This window comes from Dipteris shenzhenensis, chromosome 3 (assembly GCF_047967505.1).
Source record: "Dipteris shenzhenensis isolate YYH24624 ecotype China chromosome 3, Dip_SZ_1.0, whole genome shotgun sequence".
Taxonomy (NCBI): Eukaryota; Viridiplantae; Streptophyta; class Polypodiopsida; order Gleicheniales; family Dipteridaceae; genus Dipteris; species Dipteris shenzhenensis.
In genome coordinates, this window is record NC_141598.1 from 14,225,206 (window position 1) to 14,244,737 (window position 19,532).

Genomic DNA, 19,532 nt, shown 5'->3' on the forward strand with positions numbered 1-19,532 from the left:
TAGCCAATAAGGGTTTACAATGATGAGATGAAAAAAAATAAAACTATGATGTGTCCATGTTTAACAATTACATTGTGCCCACTAAAACTCTGACTCTGATCTGTCATCTATCATCTAAAACTTTTCTCATAGGGTTGTGTTATGAGTGTAAAACTCCATGTGAACGTAGGACGGATGCCGATCTAGTTGGGAATTTCGGAGCATGGCTTTGATTGGTTGTTTTGGAGTTCTCTCCTCTATGGATAAACGAATCTATGCTAATCTAAGCTAGACCAACCGTTGAATCGAAGAAAAAGCAAGAAATAATTTCTTTTTCATATTCGTTTTAATAGGTTACTTGCAAGACAAGAGTTATAAACAAAATTTGATTCTTTTCATATATAATTAAAGTATATTTAATTTAGCAAAATATTTTAAACTAAATTAAATATATTTTAAATATAAATTGATACTAAAATAAATTAAAAATTAAAAACATAAATCCATTATTTAAGATATTTAAATTTAAATTAAAAAATAAAAAACAAATTTTTATTAAATGCATTAATTTTGATTTAAATTTAAAAAAATACAAACTAATGAAATAAATATTGTGTAAACACATAAATTATAAACTAAGGTAAAATAATTAAAAATAAAATGATAAACTAACATAAAATAATTAAATTATAAAAATACATTAATTAATAAGCAAGAAATAATGTAAGGAGTAAAGCCTCAATGGGTAAAAGGCCACAAGTTGGAGAGGATTAGTATTACTTTGATGAATAAAGCCCTCAGACATGCCAAAGATAAGGAAATTAGGAAAGATTTTTGTGTGCAATCGGAAAAGCACATTTGGTGGCTTGCCGCATTTGAACTTCCTAAAGAGACACACTTATTCTTGAAATAGATCTCCAATTCCAAGTGTCATAGATGCGCAAACAAAAGGAGAGTTGCTTCAAGTTGAAGGGTTCAGATCATTTAAAGTTGAATGGCACATGGTAGGAGGCAACATAGAAAAAACACGAGGTAAACAAGAATAAATTGATTGCAATTATAATTTTGAAAAAAGAAGAGACCAAAAACACCATGTAGTGAGTAATGTGTGATTCACCCCATCCATCTACCATGGCTTCAATGAACTCTTTCATGATGACTTTATATAGTTGCACATTATCATCGTCTATGGAAGGCTTCCTCAAAATCTTTACAAGATTATCCAATTCTTTCCAAACACGTATTCTCAACCTTTACATTTCCCCCATGTAGACCCATGCTCAAGATTAAAGCTTTGACCCTTGCTATAAATGATGCCACTGTCTCCTGTGGTTTCATGTTCCATACATATACAATGTGCAAGTAAAGAAATTTATCAATGAGCCACATCTCTGCATAGAAGTTGGATAGCAACCAGAAGTCATGTTGGAAAGCGTTGGATCGCTAAACCAAATGTACTTTGACGTTAATTAAAATCGCACTTCAATATTTCTTGTGGACATTTCATTAATTGGATCTTTTTTCTAAAAAACAAGCATTAAATTTTATACTTGTGGACCCAACAAGGCCGAGCGATGAGAAAAGGTTGGGGGAGTCACCTCACGGGAGCTCAAGGGGAATTTCAAAGACCCCTTAAATAAGTTTTTTCCCCCAAAACAAACACCCCTCCTCTTTACGTAAAATTTTCCTAAAGTTGAATGAAAAAACCCAATGTTTTAATAAACTAAGTAATTTTTTTGATAAATATCCCTTCTTTACAATACACATGGTACACTAATATTTTGTGAGGTTAACCCCCGAGGGGATGATGACAAATAGGGGGGGGAGGAGGGGTTGACTCAAGGGGGGTAAAGGGGGAAAGGGCGGGGGGGGGGAGGGGGGCTAACTAATAATGATGCACAAAATAAATATACCCCTATATATATGCAAATACCTTCATTTTCTCAGTACCACCAATACTCTCTTATACTAGTACATTCCTTCCTACCATCACATCTCCCATAGCTCCACCATCATCGACATGGCAAGAACAAAGCAGACTAGAAGGCTGGTTGATTTTAAAACAAAGCTCCCAATCCCTCCTGATGTATACAATGCAATGATGGAAGAGAGAAGAAAGAGGAGGCAAGACAAGGAGGAGGAGAGGATAGAAACCAATGAGCAAACAAATGATGATGAAGAATATCATGGGGAGCAACCAAATCCTCAGAATCAGCCCAAGGCACCTCAAGAGCCAGAAAGCAGACTAGAAGCACAAGAGCGTAAAAGATGCAAATTGGAAGAATGGGCCAGAGGACAAGAAGATGCTAGGCAAATGCGGATTCAATTGGCTCAACAACAAAGGGCACAAATGGAGAGCCAACAATGACGACCCGCATGGCACAATGCTACTAAAGACTTTCCACATTCTAGATAGGGTGGAAAATGTTTGCCAAAATTTTGTTTTTTTAAATGTATTTGTTTCTTGTGTGTGTGATGGGGGGGTGTCTGTGTGATGGGGGTTGTGTGTGTGATGGGGGGAAAGATATGTCCCCATTTAGCCCAAAGTCGCGCCTGCATGCAGCAAGGCCTCCCGGGGGCTTTTTTATGTTTTTTTTTTGGGGGGGATGCATCCCCCATCACACACACACACACACACCCATCACACACACACACACATCACAACGCCGACCACATAGTTCAAGGTGCCAACCGCATACTTCAAGGCCAACCTCACAGTTCAAGGCTTCTCTTTAGCATTATTTTCTTTTGCATGCCGTGTCTAGGATGGTTTACAAAGTCCATCTCAATCATTAGTGCATAGTCATTGGTCAATTGCATCCACCCACCATAGTGCCACCTCCCCACAATTGAGTGCCACCTCCACTCGCAATTGTCAATTCATACAAGCACATACATGCATGTTGCACATCAGCACATCCCATGCCATATCTTTTATTACTCTTTACTTGTGAAGCATGATTAAAAGTTAAATTTTTTCTCATATGTTAATTAAGCATACCCATACATGAATTTGGAATTCAAACTCTCTTCAAACATATTAACACAGAGACGTATGTCATGGCCACCTTTCGATCAAAGAGGCAAAATTTTTGCCCAAATCAATTTGCTTCTTCATGCTTGAAATGTGTCCCAATTTATATACAAAGTTGGGATGCACTTTGAATCATGGTTTCATATGTGATGTTATTCACATCATTTTGATGCCATTACAACCATTTTAATCCATTATTGCTCATAGCTATCAGTGCATTTGTCAACATATATGAGCATACCTTACCATTTTGTATCAAACTTTATTACAGTCATCACCAATGCCTTTAGAATATCAAGGCACACTTCTAAAGCAATTTTGGCCATTCCTAGCATACTTTACAACTTTTTACACCATAAGGGCCTACATCTTCAATTGTGTAACTAGATTTTATAATGATCCAATGGTTGTGAGAGCCCAATTCTACTTTTGAATGCGTTAGGGAAATTTGGGGCTCATTTTGGGGCCCTTAGAGAATCCACTTAAGAATATTCTCTGAAAAAAAGGGGGCATCAAATGTTTTTGCAAATTAGAACCTACTCTTTGAAAGGTTTCCAATTATGTATACCATGATGGGGTTTGGACATGGGAATGAAAAGATACAAGGAATATTCCTTTCTTATAGGAGAATATTCATGGGAATGAAAAGAATATTTATTTCAAGTCAAAAGGTGTAAGATTACGAATCAGAAGGCAAAACAAGTTTGCCTCCTCTCATTGTCTTTGATCATGGTGCTAGTGCACCCTCCACCTCTCAATGGGTGGCTTGGTATATCTCCTTCACAAGCTCACTTTCCTTGTCTATTTTGTAAATACACTTCTTGTAGCTCATCAATCACTCGTCCTTGTCTACGATTGCAACTGAAAAGGACTTCTTGCTTCTTCCATTGGTGCTATAGATGTAAGTATTAATAGTTCTCATGTAGAACACATAAATAGAGTGCTCTAGACACATAGCTAGCCTCTTTATGGTTGTGCTCTATGGATTCCCTAGAGAAGTTGAAAAGGGGATAAGGATTTTAGAGAAATCTTTTCTATGTTGTTGGGGCCCAGGCCAAATTCTAAGTCTTGCATTTGTGCATGACCTTTGGCCTCTCTATGATCTCTTGCATTAGCTCCCTAAAAATTTGGACGTAACAAGCTATGAATACAAGAATAGATAGTGGTATAGCAAAAACAATCAACAATATTGAGCTATACAAATATCATGTTTGCAAGATTTTCTCAACAAGGATCATAATCACTCAGCAATGTATAGGCCGTTTTTTGACACTAATTTCGACCTTTTTTACACTAAAATTTTTTCATTAAAGGATAAAAAGGTCGGTAATTACGTTAGGATTAGTGTCAAAAAATGTACGTCAGTATAAATTCGTTGGTATATACCAACACCCGTAGTGTTGGTAAAGGTCGATATATACAGTAAAAAAATTTTGTGGGGCAAAATAGGGCTTGTTGTAGCCCCATTTTGCCCCACTAATTGTTTTTTTTTTCATTACAAAAGAATATTTACAAGCAAACATGCGAGATAAAAATCTCAAACCTTGTTTGTTACAAAATTTCCCTTTCGAAAAAGGTGATACAAAATCGCTCAAACAAGCCGACAGACAAAAGCATATACATGTTGAAGTATATACAACCTTGTTTGTTACAAAATTTCCCTTTCGAAAAAGGTGATACAAAATCGCTCAAACAAGCCGATAGACAAAGGCATATACATGCCGAAGTATATACAAACTACTACTACTACTACTGTTGCTGCTGCTACTACTCATCCGACTCTTTGTTGTTATCATCATCGATGTCATCGTCATCATCCTCGCCCTCCTTGTATACAGGTGTGTTTGATCCTTGGCCCTCGTGACCTCTGCATGATCCCTGGCCCTTGTGACCTCCACTTGATCCATGTCTGTCGTCGATGTCTATGCCAAATCCCTTGAGAACTGCCTCCTCGTCATCACTGCTCACCTCTGATGATGAAACGTTCAATATTGCACCCTAAGAGTGAAACCATTTTAATTTGCAATTAGATTGGAACTTAAAGAATAAAACAATTTAAAAAGTGAGATTAAAAGTTGGAGTAGACTTATACCCCATGAGTAGCCACTGCAGCCCAATCAACTACAACTCCCTATGCCTCCATCTCGAAGAACTAGGCCCTTGCTCCTATATGGAATGCACATTTTTTGCTCTTTGTTTGTGGGACGATGACCACAATCATAGATTGCTATGGACACAAATTACAAGAGTTAGATAAAGTGCATGCAATATGTTATAAAACAAATAGAAGAATAAATTAAATAAGAAGTAGACTTACCACCCATGCCTCAAACGTGGCCCATTCCACTGCCAAGGTATGAAGCACCTACAGTGTGCAACCGTCTCCTCACAACCTTCTTCTGATTGTCAAACTTTGTGGGTGTGTCCCTCAGCTCCTTCTTCAAAAGCTTCCAGTTACCTTGATTCCCCCCAGTTGGGTTTGGGTTTCCTCGTCGTGATGGCATCTCAGAGCTTTGATATGCAATGCTTCAAGACACCACACATGTGTTCTCGCATGTGATGCTCATCGAACTCATACTTGGGGGGTTAGGGAACTTACTTCTCAATTCTTGCAAGACTGTATGTTTTTTCTCTTCATCTTGGAGCTGCCATTGAAGTGTTATGCCACTCTTGCAATGGTGGCTCATCAACCACCTCATGGCGGTCATTTACTTGAAATGGTGGCTCATCAACCGCCTCATGGTGGTCATCAGTTGACTCCCCTTTTTATTTTCTATGATATATCGACCCATAGTGACCTCATAGCGAAGGTCCTCGAGTGGGGGTGTAGCAAAGCTAGAGCAAGAAATAGTAGAGGGAGTGAGCTCTAGGGTGCCATTGCCTCTGAGTGGAGAGGACAAGGGACCTGACTGATACTATGTCTCATGACAAAGTGGAGACCTATAGGGATGTGAGTGTGCAGACTCATTTACATCCCTCTAGCCACCACATTAGCCTCAACCCTTACTACTCTTCCTGGACCTACAATGGGTAAACTCAAGTGATACCCCCTCGGTCGAAGGGGCTACAGGGGATGACTTTCGAGTAGGTCAAGCCATCGATGGCCCTGATCTACCCCTGAAGGGTGTAGGAGAGGGAATAGCTGAGGTCGTATGGGATAGCATAGAGAAGAATCTTGCTGCCCCCTCATTGCTCATGGAGGTGACAAACTCATCAGGACTCCCAAACAATGAATCCATGGGGTGCTAGCAAAGGAGTTTCTCGAGGGGTAGTTGAAGCGCTGGGCCCAAGAGGAGTTGGAATGTGGGGAGTCCACCTAGCATCACCATACAAGTGCATATTGCAACCAAGAAAATATGATAATCCAAGGCTCTTTGCACACTGGTAGTAGTACGGAACTCTTCTTGATAGACTTCTTCACTCCAATATGCTACCGACCTCCTACACTCCAAACAAATCCCCAAGCTCCAACAAATTAGGCAAGGAGAGTACAACACTGACTCCCTCTACTGCATTCTCCATAACACATCCCGAATGCCAATCCTATCTTCGCCATAGCGATCTTGTCCATTGCTCAGAGCCTCAGAGCTCCACCTTCTGCCACATGGTAGATTGAATCTCACTCTGTTAGGTTTACTTAATCGGTCTTGGTTAAATCTTGTCAGCAAGGATTGGTTTAGTCTTTGACATGTGGCAAGTAAGATTGAACCATATTTAGGTGGAGGTCACTTTTGGTTAAACTTAGTTAACCTTGGTTAGCCAAGGTGTGGTCACTAGTGTAAAGGGCTAGTTAATATTGTTCCACATTGCAACCTCATTCACAGTTGCCCTATCATCATGGCAAGTGGCATGTCACCTCAGTTGCCCAGTAAGCATCCATGTAAGAAGTGCCTTCTAAGCACATTGTCACACAAGCATTCTACGTGTGACTTCCCATTACCACCTCACCATAGGCCACATCATCATTTGTGGGCCTTCTTGAGATCAAAGTTTGGCATGTCCTTTTGGGAGCCATAACTTTTGATCCAGAGGCAATTTCACAGTGCTCTAAAAAGCAAAATTGCTAGCCAGCTTGTGCTCTATGCACTGTCACATCAGATTTCACATTTGATATTTCCACAAGTCAGCATCATCAAAACCTGTTCATCGGAACCACCTCCTGATCGTCTACAGCACACCCATCACATAAAATGAATTAAGATAAAATTCTTGTTTTGCATTTCATGCTTTGACATGTAGTCTAGCTATAGACTAGCATTGCCATACAAGAGATCCAACTCCACTAAGCGAAGGTAAAACATGAAGTTCTTGAAGACTTTGTATCGGAAAGTAGAGCTGATGTCACTAAAATTCAAGAAGCTCTTGATGTGAGCGGAGTGAGCAGAAAAGGATATGGTTCAATTTTTAAACATGTGATGTTACCAACACCAGCACAAGCATGGAAGGAACGAGGTCTTCTCAACCAAGAAATTGATAAGTTCACTGGATAGTACTTTCATATCAAAAGTGTGTATGAACATGAAAAGGGAAGCACCACATATAATGCTTGGAATAATATTTTTGTAGATCTTGAACAACTATAGAGACTAATGGTTGAGTTCTATAGTATCACATTTGAAGAAATTATGTAAAGGAGTTTTGAAGTTTGTTGTGAAGCTAGATGAGTGTGAAATTGTCAAGGAAAAAAAGATAGAAAGAGTTTCTATCACTTTGATGAATCGAGTACTTGATCAATCGATCACAAAGTCTAGCTCAAAGTACTTTAGTGTCCAACCAGAAAAGCATGTATGGTGGTTGGGCTCATTTGAGGTATGTAAACTATCAGCTTCCAAATCAGCCTTTGTTCAAGATGTTATAAATTTTATATAACGTCTTGCAAACCTATGGTTTGAAATGATAGGTGAAGACTAAGGACCATGCAATACTTTACTGGGTATTTCATCAAATAGATATACCATCAATCATAAAGAGTCAAGTCCAAGGATGTCATCTTCATGTTCAAGGGAAGGGTGATTTTCAAATTGCATGGCATATGACAAGTGACCTGAAGACATTGAAGTGTATGTTCAATATAAGCAAAGGGGGTAACTCAAAGTCTCCTTGCTTGTACTACAGCAAACTAGCACATGTCTTAGACTCTAAATGGTGGGAAAGAGCACCCAACAGAGATAAAGTAGATAAAAAATTCAAAGCAGTTCTTGAGATCCCATTATGCAGTGTTCACATTTATACATTTGCATGCATTATGTAGGATCATCAAGAAACTAATTTTCCTATATATTGGATTTGCATGGAAACTTCACCCCGAGAGAAGAAGAAAAGAGGCACTACAATCATTAGAATCAGTGCTATCATAAATTGGTCTCCATGGAGGAGATTTACATATTACAAAGGATCTTTAAAAACCTACAAATGGAAAAGATGCCCCTATCAAGCCACCTATTGGTGGAGTAAAGGCTAGAAGATTTTTATCTCATCCAAAGAAAAGAAAAATAAATGGCAGTAAAACAACATATCTATCAAGGATAAATAACTTGTGGAGAAATTTACACCATGATGTCAAAGATCATTAGCCAAATAGATTGGCAAGAGATGTCAAGGCAAAAGTGTGGAAATGCTTGGACAAGCTTTTTGTTTTTTGTGACCAAGCTACCTGGAGCAAGAATGATCAACAAGCATTTGAAGAAGCGGTAAAGAGTTTTGGAAAGGCACTGAAAGAGGTTTGGACAGCATGTAACATAACTCACTACATGGTAAGAAAAATATCTTGTTTTTGTGCATGTATTTTTTTAAGGAAAACAATATTATTTTTATGTATTTCTAATGCCCACTTGCCTATGTATCAAAAAAACATATAAGCTACGATCACCTTCCTTTGTTTGTAAAAAAATATGGATGCCGTGCAATTTGGTCCACACAAGGAATGGAGAAATCCCACTACATGGCATGAAATGCCTTATTTAGACATACACAACATTTTGGAGGAAGATAGAAAGACAATAGTTTAAAAGAAGTATTTCAGTGGTTCTATCGAGGCATACTACAAAGGCTTCAAGCCAAGAAGAAAGTCAATAAATCACAGGTTAAGCTATCTTTTAGATTGACTCAAAAGGAAAGAAGGAGGCAAATTTTGGAGAACTCAAATGCAACTTAGTGGAGGCACTAAAAGATATTTGTAAACCACAAATGGGTAGATAGCAGCTAACTGCTAAATGTATTTCCTCAATAGTTGTCATTTAATGTAACAAAAAATGTTTGCAATGAACAATGACTTGGATCTTTCTTGCAGAAGAAGATAGCACTTGTTGTGTCATTGTGTGCAACCATTGAAATATTTGAAATGTAATACATATATTTCTATTTCAAAATGTACATTGTTTTTGTCACGAATACACATAAAAGAAGTAGGAACTATGCTTTCGATTACAAATTAGGATAGTCCTTTTTTAATTTTTGCATACTAGGTATGCAATAGTATTATATGAACAATGCCAAATAAGATATGCACTTTTGTGAGAACTTGCTTTCTATGTAGTTGTTTCCCTATGGTGGTTTTTAAAATTATATACATGTGTGTGTGTGTGTGCGTGTGTGTGTGTATGTGTGTGTGTGTGTGTGTGTGTGCTCTGTGTGTGTGTGACTGTGTGTGTGTGTGTATGTATATATGTATGTATGTATGTACATACACACACACACATACAAATACACATATACATAGACATACACATATGCATATACATAGACATATACATAAACATTTACATATACATATACATACATACATACATACACACATTCATCTCACACAAACACATTAGGTTGAGTGAGAGGGAAATAGGAAAAAGTACATAATATATGTAATTAAAAAGTTTGGAAGTTGTTCAAACCTAACCTTGATTATTTTTTGCCACAAATACTTATATTTATATTTTCTATTTGATTATATATTATGTGTTTGTGTGTGTGTATTACTAATTTAAAATATATAATAAAATAGACCATATACATAAATAAAGAGATACACACACACATAAATATAAATATAAATATATATATATATACACAACACACACACACACATATATACACATATACATATGCATATATATATATAGATACATATATATATACATACATACATACATACATACATACACACACACACACACACACACACACACACACACACACATATATGTATACGTTCGTACGGTACATACGTACGTACATACATACATACATACATGCATGCATGCATGCATGCGTACATACATACATATATATGTGTGTGTGTGTGTGTGTGGTTTGAACAACTTGCATAGATTTGGCCACAAGGTCAAAGCATTTTAAGCGTTTCTTGAGGGATGACCTCATGAAAACAAGACATGGAGAAGTTTTGACCTTATGGCAAAAACTTTTGGGGGAAAAAACTCTTGAATATTTGGCCCCACAAGGTCAAATATTTGTCTCATTCTATTCATGAGGTCACCCAATAAGGACATGTCTATGGACACTCCAATTAAACTTCTCAATAAAAATTTGGCCACAAGGTCTAAACTTCTCAATAAAGATTTGGCCACAAGGTCAAAACTTCTCCAAATCTTGTTTATAGAGCTCAAGCCTGGGTTTTGGACACTTTCCATGTGGATTCATGCAATGCAATATCACTCAAAATCTCCCTTAGGAAAACCCATTTGAGCCCACAAAGACCTTGTCATGAATTTGGGAGTGCAAAGGAAAGCAAAGTGCAGCAAGAGGAAGAGAGGATAAGGCTATGAGAGAAGACCACAACTCATCTACATCTCTACACCACCAGAATGAAGATAGAAACAAGTGGGTTGAGCCAAAAGACCTTTGTCTATTAGCGATCAATCATTTTAGAAGATGGCTCTCTAGTGACCTTATAGAGGGCCACTTATGCTCTATGCCTTGTTAGCCTTTGTAGGAAGCCACTTGAGCTATAGGCCTTACTGGCCTAACATCCTCCACATGCTTGTTGAGACTTCTAAGACACCCCCCTCAATGCCTACATGGCAAAGGAGAGCATCGGAATATAATACTAAGCATACATAGAATAATTATAGGAAGTAGGCTATTGTAAGAATAGTTTTTTTAATAAATGAAGATACGAAAAAGACAAACTTTGGTCCCACCTTGGTGAGTTGCCTCGACCACATTTTCACATGCTTGCTATGCTTGCTTTGATGTTCCTTCATGTGGATGTTCCTCTAGTCATATAGAGGACCATGTCACTAGCATTTGGAGACCTATAAACCACTTTCTATTGTTTACTTATTTTCTTTAATAATAAATAGTGGAAGAAATGGCTTCATCTTAACTTTACTTCTTTGTTTCTATTTTTGACTAATGATCATTGACAACAACACAAAGCAACTATAGACACGCTTGATAGATGCACAAAATAGCGAGCACATCTATAGGTGTTGCTAAATAGAGAAATTACAGGTGCATCTAACAGTGTGCCTATTTGCACATGTATTGACGCGTCTATTAGTGCGTTTGATGGACATATAAATCCCGCACCATATCATCAAACACCTCCTCCTCCACGGCTTCATGAGGTAATGGCAGAGGGCTACTATCACCATCACTCCATGCATCTGTAACAGTCCCTCCTGAAGATCCCATCTCATATCACCGATGCTTTGCCTTCTCACGACGAGCATAGGGTGACATATGCGGGTGTGGTACTGCATCTTGTATCAAATTAAAACGAGATCATAACTCAAACATATGAACACCAACCACATTTTGCGATGGTGGATACGGAGGGATTCATCCTCACTGGAGCTACTTATTGAAGATGAAGACATCCTATAAATAAACAACCCAAAAAATTTGCTCTTGTATCAAATATTTAATCTTAAAACTCTATGGTGCGTCTAATACCGCATCTAAAACCGTGTCTATTCTGTGGTGCGTGTCTATAGGCGCATCTAAACCATGTTGTAGATGCGCAATTAAATGTGCATTTAGACATGTATATAGACGTGCTTATAGATGCAATTTTGAAACCTACTTTTAGCACACTTGCTTTTCTTCATATACTTTTAGCATCGCGTGGCTTGCCTTGCTATTAATAGACATAGTTTTGAGCATCCACATTTATCTCCAAGCACCCACACTTATCTCTAGGCTTACACAATCATCTCCAAGCACAGAAGAGAAGAGGGTGAACAAAGAAGAGAAGAAAGAGAAGCAGCTTTGAAGAAGGACAAGAAGCTTCCATACCTCTATGCAAGGTAAGTCTCTTTACAGTTGATCTTCTTTGAAAGTTTCTCTCATTGGATTCGTCCTTTGTCGTATCCAAGAAATGAATGTTTTTGGTACTAGTGTTATGCTTTTGTGTCGGGCGCATGTCCTTTTCGAGTTTTTAGAATAGTCAGTCTGTCAGAGCTTGTCTAAGAGCGCATCTAAGGGCACGTCTATAAATACATCTACTCTATTTTTGGAAACAAATAGCCGCGTCTATAGACGCGCTGTTATATGCGAAGATAGATGCACTTTGTTATTTTTCCCTGGCCTGGCCTTCCCTTCCCTTCCCTTCCCTTTCCTTTCCTTTCTCTTTCCTCTTCCCTTTGCCTTTCCTCTTCCACTTCCAAGAAAAGGATTGCATATTGAATGATGAAAATAAGTGATTGCATGAATGAAGAAAGGGATTGCATGAATGATGGAAAGGGATTGCATGATTGAAGAAGGGGATTGCATGAATGATGGAAAGGGAAAGCATGATTGAAAAAAGGGACTGCACTCTATATTTTCCTCTCTTTTTCCTTCTCTCTTTTATCCTCTCTTTCCTTCTCTTTTCATCTCTCTTTTTCACTTTTATCTCCTCTCTTTTTCTCTCTTTTTTTCTCCTCTCTTTTCCTCTCTTTTCCTCTCTTTCCTTCTCTTTTCTATCCTCTCTTTCCTTCTCTTTTCGTGGTAATTTTTCTCTCTTATCTCCTCTCTTTTTCTCTCTTTTTCTCTCCTCTCTTTTCCTCTCCTTTCTCCTCTCTTTAATCCCCACTTTTTCTCTCTTTTTCTCCTCTCTTTTCCTTTCGTTTCTCCTCTCTTTTATCCCCACTTTTTCTCTCTTTTTCTCCTCTCTTTTCTTCTCCTTTCTGCTCTCTTTTATCCCCACTTTCCTTCTCTTTTCTATTGTCTTTCCTTCTCTCTTTTTCTCTCTTTTTCTCTTCTTTTTCTCTTCTCAGCTCATCAGTAATCCTCTTTTTTTCTTTTTTCCAGTTCATCGTGTGGCCAGGAAGCTCTTTAGGCTCACATGATCTTCGAGAGATCATCTTTCGGGAGTTATATAACCTTTTGGGGCACCCTTCCAGTCCTCAGGAGTTATACGGCTACATGACGGGTACTCTAAACACCCCCCAGGAGTAGGCACTATAGACTCCAAACCACCCCAACCCCACACCAGCTGAGATTACCCCAGTGGAGTCAACACAGCCCAGCCAGCTACAGAGCCGAGCCCCTTCCCCCATGCCATCCTATGCCCCTTCCGCCATGCCATCAGGAGGCCCTTCTGCCTCGCAGAACTGTCAATGTACTCCCATGTAGTCGAGACTCGGTTCTCTAGCTACGAGTGGTCGACATAGTCCCGTGCAGTTAAGAGTCGCTTCTCCAGCTACGAGTGGCCAGCGTACTTGCTCGACATGACACAATAGCAGGCCTAGTAGCAAGGAGAGCGGTGGGGGATGCATGGCATAGTGCTTTGGGAGGGGTGGTGGTGGGGAGGATGATTCAGATGATTTAGACGTGCCTCCGGGTGATGGTACGATCTGCTATGACATCACTCAGACAGAAGGCATCTTGATAGATGCACGAGGGAAGGACATCATGGCCTTCATGCGCTCTGTAATTGCTAACAATTACAGAGATTGCTTTATTTACTACAAGACCATCCAAAGAGGTTGGCTGATGAGACCCTCACTGCTATTCACTCTAGGTATCCTAACCCCCCTAATGTTCAGTTCATAGATAAATGGGCCAAGTCAAATATTGTTACGATACTTAGCAATAAACGATCTTTGCTTAAGAGGTAGGCATTAGCGGAGCTTGCCAGGCTCGAGGGAGGTCAACCACCAAGGGGCTTGCCCCACACCGCTCACAAGCGTGAGTGGAAGAAAGCAATGAAGTCAGCGAAGGAGGAACCAAGTCCGCAGCATGTGGAGGCACGAAGGATCCAAATGGAGCAATATGAAAGTGTGCATTTTGGAGCAGGGGGTATTGAATCATGGGAGGCCCAATTTGTAAGTATCGATCTCAAATTATATTGTTTATGTAGTTTATTAGGAGGTTGTTTCTTTGTACTAACCCCTCCGCAAATTGTGTCATCTTGCAGCTTGATATCATGGACAGGTATCCTACTCCTATCGAGACAGCCTACCACCACCACCATCGCAGAGGAGATACATGGAGGCACTTCTATAATGATGGATTGATTACTAAGGAGCAGTATATCCGGGCTATTGGAGCGCCCCTCGAGGTATTTGAAAGTAATTAAATAATGTCAATATTATAAGTAAATATTTGATTTTTCATACATTGATATATGTTGTCCCTTGTTTACAGGATCCTGCACAAGAAGATGAGCCGGAAGAAGACGAGGAAAAAGGAGGCAGAGAAGGGAGCGCAGAAGGGAGCGTAGAAGGGAGCGAGGACATGGAGAACTTAGATTAGTCGTAGAAGTAGTGCTAGCTACTCTTTTGTGTACTTAAAGCCACTGGCTTGGCTTCGTATATACACTCCTCTTATTTTTGGTACTTGACGTGGCTTAGCTTCATGCGATATGTACATACAAGCACTTTTTGAGCTATGAATTAACATACACTCTTTTTATTTTTATTGGCTTTCAATTTTCTTGTGCAACGTTCTATCAATTAATGCCTTGTGAACTAAACATTTTGGAGTTGTAATGTTTTATTTGGAATTATAATAGACGTGCTTGCAAGAGTGCTAATTAAAATGCGGTTGGCTGTAAGAATTGAATTACACAATGTGGAAATGGGATTCCTGTAACTACATAGCATACACAATATACACAGCATTCTGTTCAAGCAGACAAAATTTAAAAAATATTATGTAGCGTGTCTATCAGGGCATCTATAAATGCCTCTATATACGCATCTGTCTTTCGAGAGGCATCTATTTGTGCATCTATAGACGTGTCTATAAATGCGTCTATAAATGCATTTATGGATGCGTATGTCTGTTTTTTAAAATGTCTAGTAGAACGTCTATTTACGAGTCTATATGCGCATCTATAGGCGTGTCTGTCTGCTATGTAGACGTCCTGTAGACGCGGGTCTATAGACGCACTAATAGACATGTAAATAGATGCGCCTGTATATTTTTTTTAGTTGAGTAAACGCGTCTGTAGGTGCTTTGTCTTGTTGGGATTGATACATTTCGCATGAACATTCATATGAATAATTTTAATTTGGAGTGTATCTCCTGAAGTATCCCATGTCTTATATCATTTGAACTATAGGTGATATCATAGACAAAAATAATGATAAAGTCTCTCTTGAAATCTTTAAAGCTATCACGTAAAGAAGAGGTAGCTCTTTAAATATGCGGGTTGGTCATGGGTTGGTCATTGTATCCCTTCTTTAAAGGAGGGCCCATCACTTTGATTTAACTTTACTTGTCCTTACCCTTTAAATGTTGATTTTTTAATCAAATTTGCAAGTGGACTCTCCTTGTTGCTTGCTCACTTATAGTCAATGCACATGCATAAGAAATGCGTAGGTGGTTCATGGATCTTATTTGTTCACATGCTCTAATAGCCAAGTCCCTTCAATGCATTTAATAGAACTCTTCAATATGTGTAAAGAGCTCTCTGTGTGAAAGTCGACATTTTCCATTGGCTTGCCCATCCATTTCGAAGCATGGAAGGTGCCTTCAACATAGTGTCAATCCTAGATGCCATCTCTTGATTGGCTGGAGGGGAAATGGCGCTCCAGCTACGATGCCTCAAAATTTCCAAAACTTGCTACAAGTGGTGCATTTCAAGCATTGCATGCAATCTGCCTTAAAGTTGATGTACACACTCATGACGTTGCCTGGCAACTAGAGTTGTAACCAAAGTTGCTCTCTTCGTGTTGAGGTCCTTATTTGGAAGGCGCTAGCTTCATACTATGAAATGGAAGACAAAGCAATAGAGATGACATAAGCACTGACAAATAGAGATGGTGAGGTTTGCAGATTTCTGCAGCACCTAGGCGACATTGAAGGCTGATGAACGAAGGGTGGGCAGGGCACCACGTGGCTCTGTTTGGTCAAGTTCGCTGCAGACGCGTTATGCCAATCGTCAGCGTAGGATAGATATCAAAGGCTAAAGCCATAACTGCACCAGTGCTGCTGACGCGGAAAGACAATCGAACTTTCTCACGTCTTTCGCTACCAACGATGCGTCGTACTAAAGAACAATCGAACTTGTCCTGTACTACCGCTGCGAGCGACTACTTAAATGATGCTAAGGACTAACAAGGGTGGAGAGAAAACCCGTGGGAAACTTGCTCACCAAAGAACACTCGAGTTCCTCACGTCTTTTAACTAACACTGCAAGCGACTACATAAAGGATGCTAAGGACTAAAGAACAGATAGGAGCTGACGAGAGAGGAGAAAGAGGAAGGGAAACACCAAGCAGCGGCTGGCGAGAACAAACAGAGGTCCAATTAAAGAAGAGGAAGACGAAGGTGTGTGGGGGGGGGGGAGAGGGAGAGGGAGAGAGATAGAGGGAGGGAGAGAGCGCAGGTGTCTATTAGTTTCCCCGATGGCTGTTGAGCCTGTTGTTCGCATAGCCAGTATTTCAGTGGTCAAGCCTTCCAAGCCAACCGCGATGCATACTATGTACCTTTCTGGTGGCGATCAGATTATGAAGTTTGTTCGCCCTAACCGTAGCATTCTGTTTTACAAGACAGGCATGGAGGTTTCAGCGGCCATTCACATACTGAAGCAAGGTCTTGCTTCCGCGCTGGTTCACTTCTATCCTTTGGCAGGACGTGTCATAGAAGATATTGATGGAAGGCTTGCTCTGGACTGCAACGACGAAGGAGTGGAAGTCGTAGAGGCATACAGTGATGTCTCAGTCGCCCAGCTAGAAGAAACTGACTATCAAGTCGCCCCGTTCTTTCGAAAATTGGCAGCCTTCGATGATCGAGAGTGTTGCGACAACGTAAACGATCCCCTTCTGTCTGTGCAGGTGGAGAAATACTTGATTTGATTTCTGTAATAAGGCATGTAAAAATTTTCTGTGTTTGCGTCGTTTGAATAGCTTGACGTTTCTTTTTAGGTGACGGGTCTTGTCGGCGGTCTAGCGGTCGGAGTGGCAATAAGTCATGTAGCTGGCGATGGCTATTCCTTCTGGCAGTTCTTGAGCTCTTTGGCTCAAATTTGCAGAGGCGAAGCACTGTCCTTCAGCCCGCTTCATGCACGCACGATCCTATGGCCTGAAAGTTTTTCATTAAACCGAATGCACGGCATGGAGAAGGCAGTAGCGGAGGTCTACAACGGCGCATTGGAGGACGGTTCAAAGGGTTTCGACGTCATGCTCGTTCCTCCGGAGCAGCTTCACCAGCGACATCTTCACGTAAGTGCCGACATGCTGAAGACGCTGAAGCGAGTGAGTGGCGAGGCCGGGAAGGGATCTTTCAGCTCCTTCGAGGTGCTAGCGGCGTACTGCTGGAAGAGGATAACGTGGGCACAAGGATTGAGCGATGAAACGAGGTGCGATTTTCGCATACCGTTGGACGTTCGATCGAGGATGATACCAGCACCGACAGCAGCCTATTTCGGCAATGCAGTGGTGGGAATGACGGTACCAACGACGGCAGGGGAGCTGAAGAGAGAGAGCTTGGGGATGACAGCGGCGAGGATACACGAAGGGATAAAGAGCGGAGATGATAGCTACATAAAGGAAGCATTGAAGACGAGGGAGAAGATAGATTTGAGGAAGTTGACTAAGGGAGGAGCCGTGCTATTTAACGTGAGGAATGCGAGTCGGTTTGGGGTGTTCAAGGCGTCCCAGATGGGGTGGGGGGAGGCACAAGCCGTGAGGCCACCCTGGGAGTGGAGGGAGGGAGAGGTGACTTGGTATCCTCGGAAGGAAGGAGGAGGCATAGATGTGTTATGGGCTCTCAGTAGCTCCACCCTGGCGAGGTTCTTCTCCCCTGACCTCCAAGCCCATGACCCCTTGGGCTCTCAATTGTTCGAGTAACATGACCCATCTGGGCGCTCAGCTATTCCCATGTTGAACCTTACCTCCAAGAGTAATATGACCTCTCTTCAAGGTTGGCCCTCTAAAGTACACCACGTGAATTTTATCCTCATGTCTCAAGCTTAGAGAATGTCCACAATATCCATGGTCTCTATCCCTTTGTTGAAATTGATAACATGCTTGATTTGAGGCTCAAATAAATATATAGGTTTTCTAGTAGCTATAGCTTCTCAAGAGGATCTATGAAGGGATATTAGTGGAACATGGTGGAATCAATTTTCATGAAGACATATGATTTGAAGAACCTTCTATTAGAATCATGTTAAGTCATGCATCTAATGTCAATGGCACTACAACAATTCAACAATGATTCATATCACAAAGTTGATCAACATGAAAATCTAGTGTAACATCAATCCTCTCAAGGATTGGTCCATATATATGAATGTTTAGTACAAACTATGCATGTCTTTTTTGCTAAGAACCTGCCTCTACATCACTATCTCTGAGTGTTCTTAAACTATGAATGCAATTCGAACATGATATAAGAGCTTTTTTGTTCTAAGCTGAAATTCAGGGAGTTATAAAAACATGCATGAGTCATGACTGCACCTTTGTAGAAGGCTTCCACATTTGCTTAAGGTCTTGAGAAGTGGCTAGCATTTGAAATGTGTATGCGTAGTATTGTTAGCTCTCTATAATTTTAGTTTCAGAGTACATATTTGAAATATATGAATTTCACAAGTTTCTATATTAATAAAATCAAGAAAAGATGAAATTTTAATGCTAAATGTGGCACTACGAAAAAACATAAAGACTAACTTTTTAAGTACACAAGAAAACAAATCAAGGTATTAATGCATACATAAACAAATCTCTACAGAACTTATAACAAACATGCAATCTTCTTAGAACCATTGGTCTAAATTCAACCATAGGAAGCAAAATTTCAATATGATGAACTTTTTACACGTTGCACAAAATTTAGTCACTATGAATAATCATACTTGTAATAACAAAGATTTTAAAAAGGGAAACAGAAACTACATTCCAACTATAGTGTATTTCCAACTAGAAAGTTGAGCACAAAAATGAAGAGCTTTACATGGAATTGAAAATGTTCACTATGACAAAACTCTTCATAAGTTTTCTATAAACCATTTTCCTAGGTATAATATTTTCTAAGCAGAATAAAAAGAACTATCTAGAAGGAAAGGTTGTTCTGGCTCAGTCCTCTGTGTCATTTTCCTCTTCTTGTATTAATTGAGTTTCCATAGGAGGAG

The 19,532-nt window shown here is 39.8% G+C and overlaps 1 protein-coding gene across 1 annotated transcript; it reads left to right on the forward strand.

Annotated features, from left to right (window-relative positions):
- The first annotated feature begins 16,627 nt into the window (after positions 1-16,627).
- On the forward strand, positions 16,628-18,719 carry LOC147903400 (hydroxycinnamoyltransferase-like). The gene is made up of 2 exons (XM_087401453.1): positions 16,628-17,235; positions 17,326-18,719. Exons 1-2 carry the CDS (start codon positions 16,807-16,809, stop codon positions 18,247-18,249), a joined length of 1,353 nt encoding a protein of 450 aa, XP_087257579.1. The 5' UTR covers positions 16,628-16,806; the 3' UTR covers positions 18,250-18,719.
- The last annotated feature ends 813 nt before the right edge of the window (positions 18,720-19,532 follow it).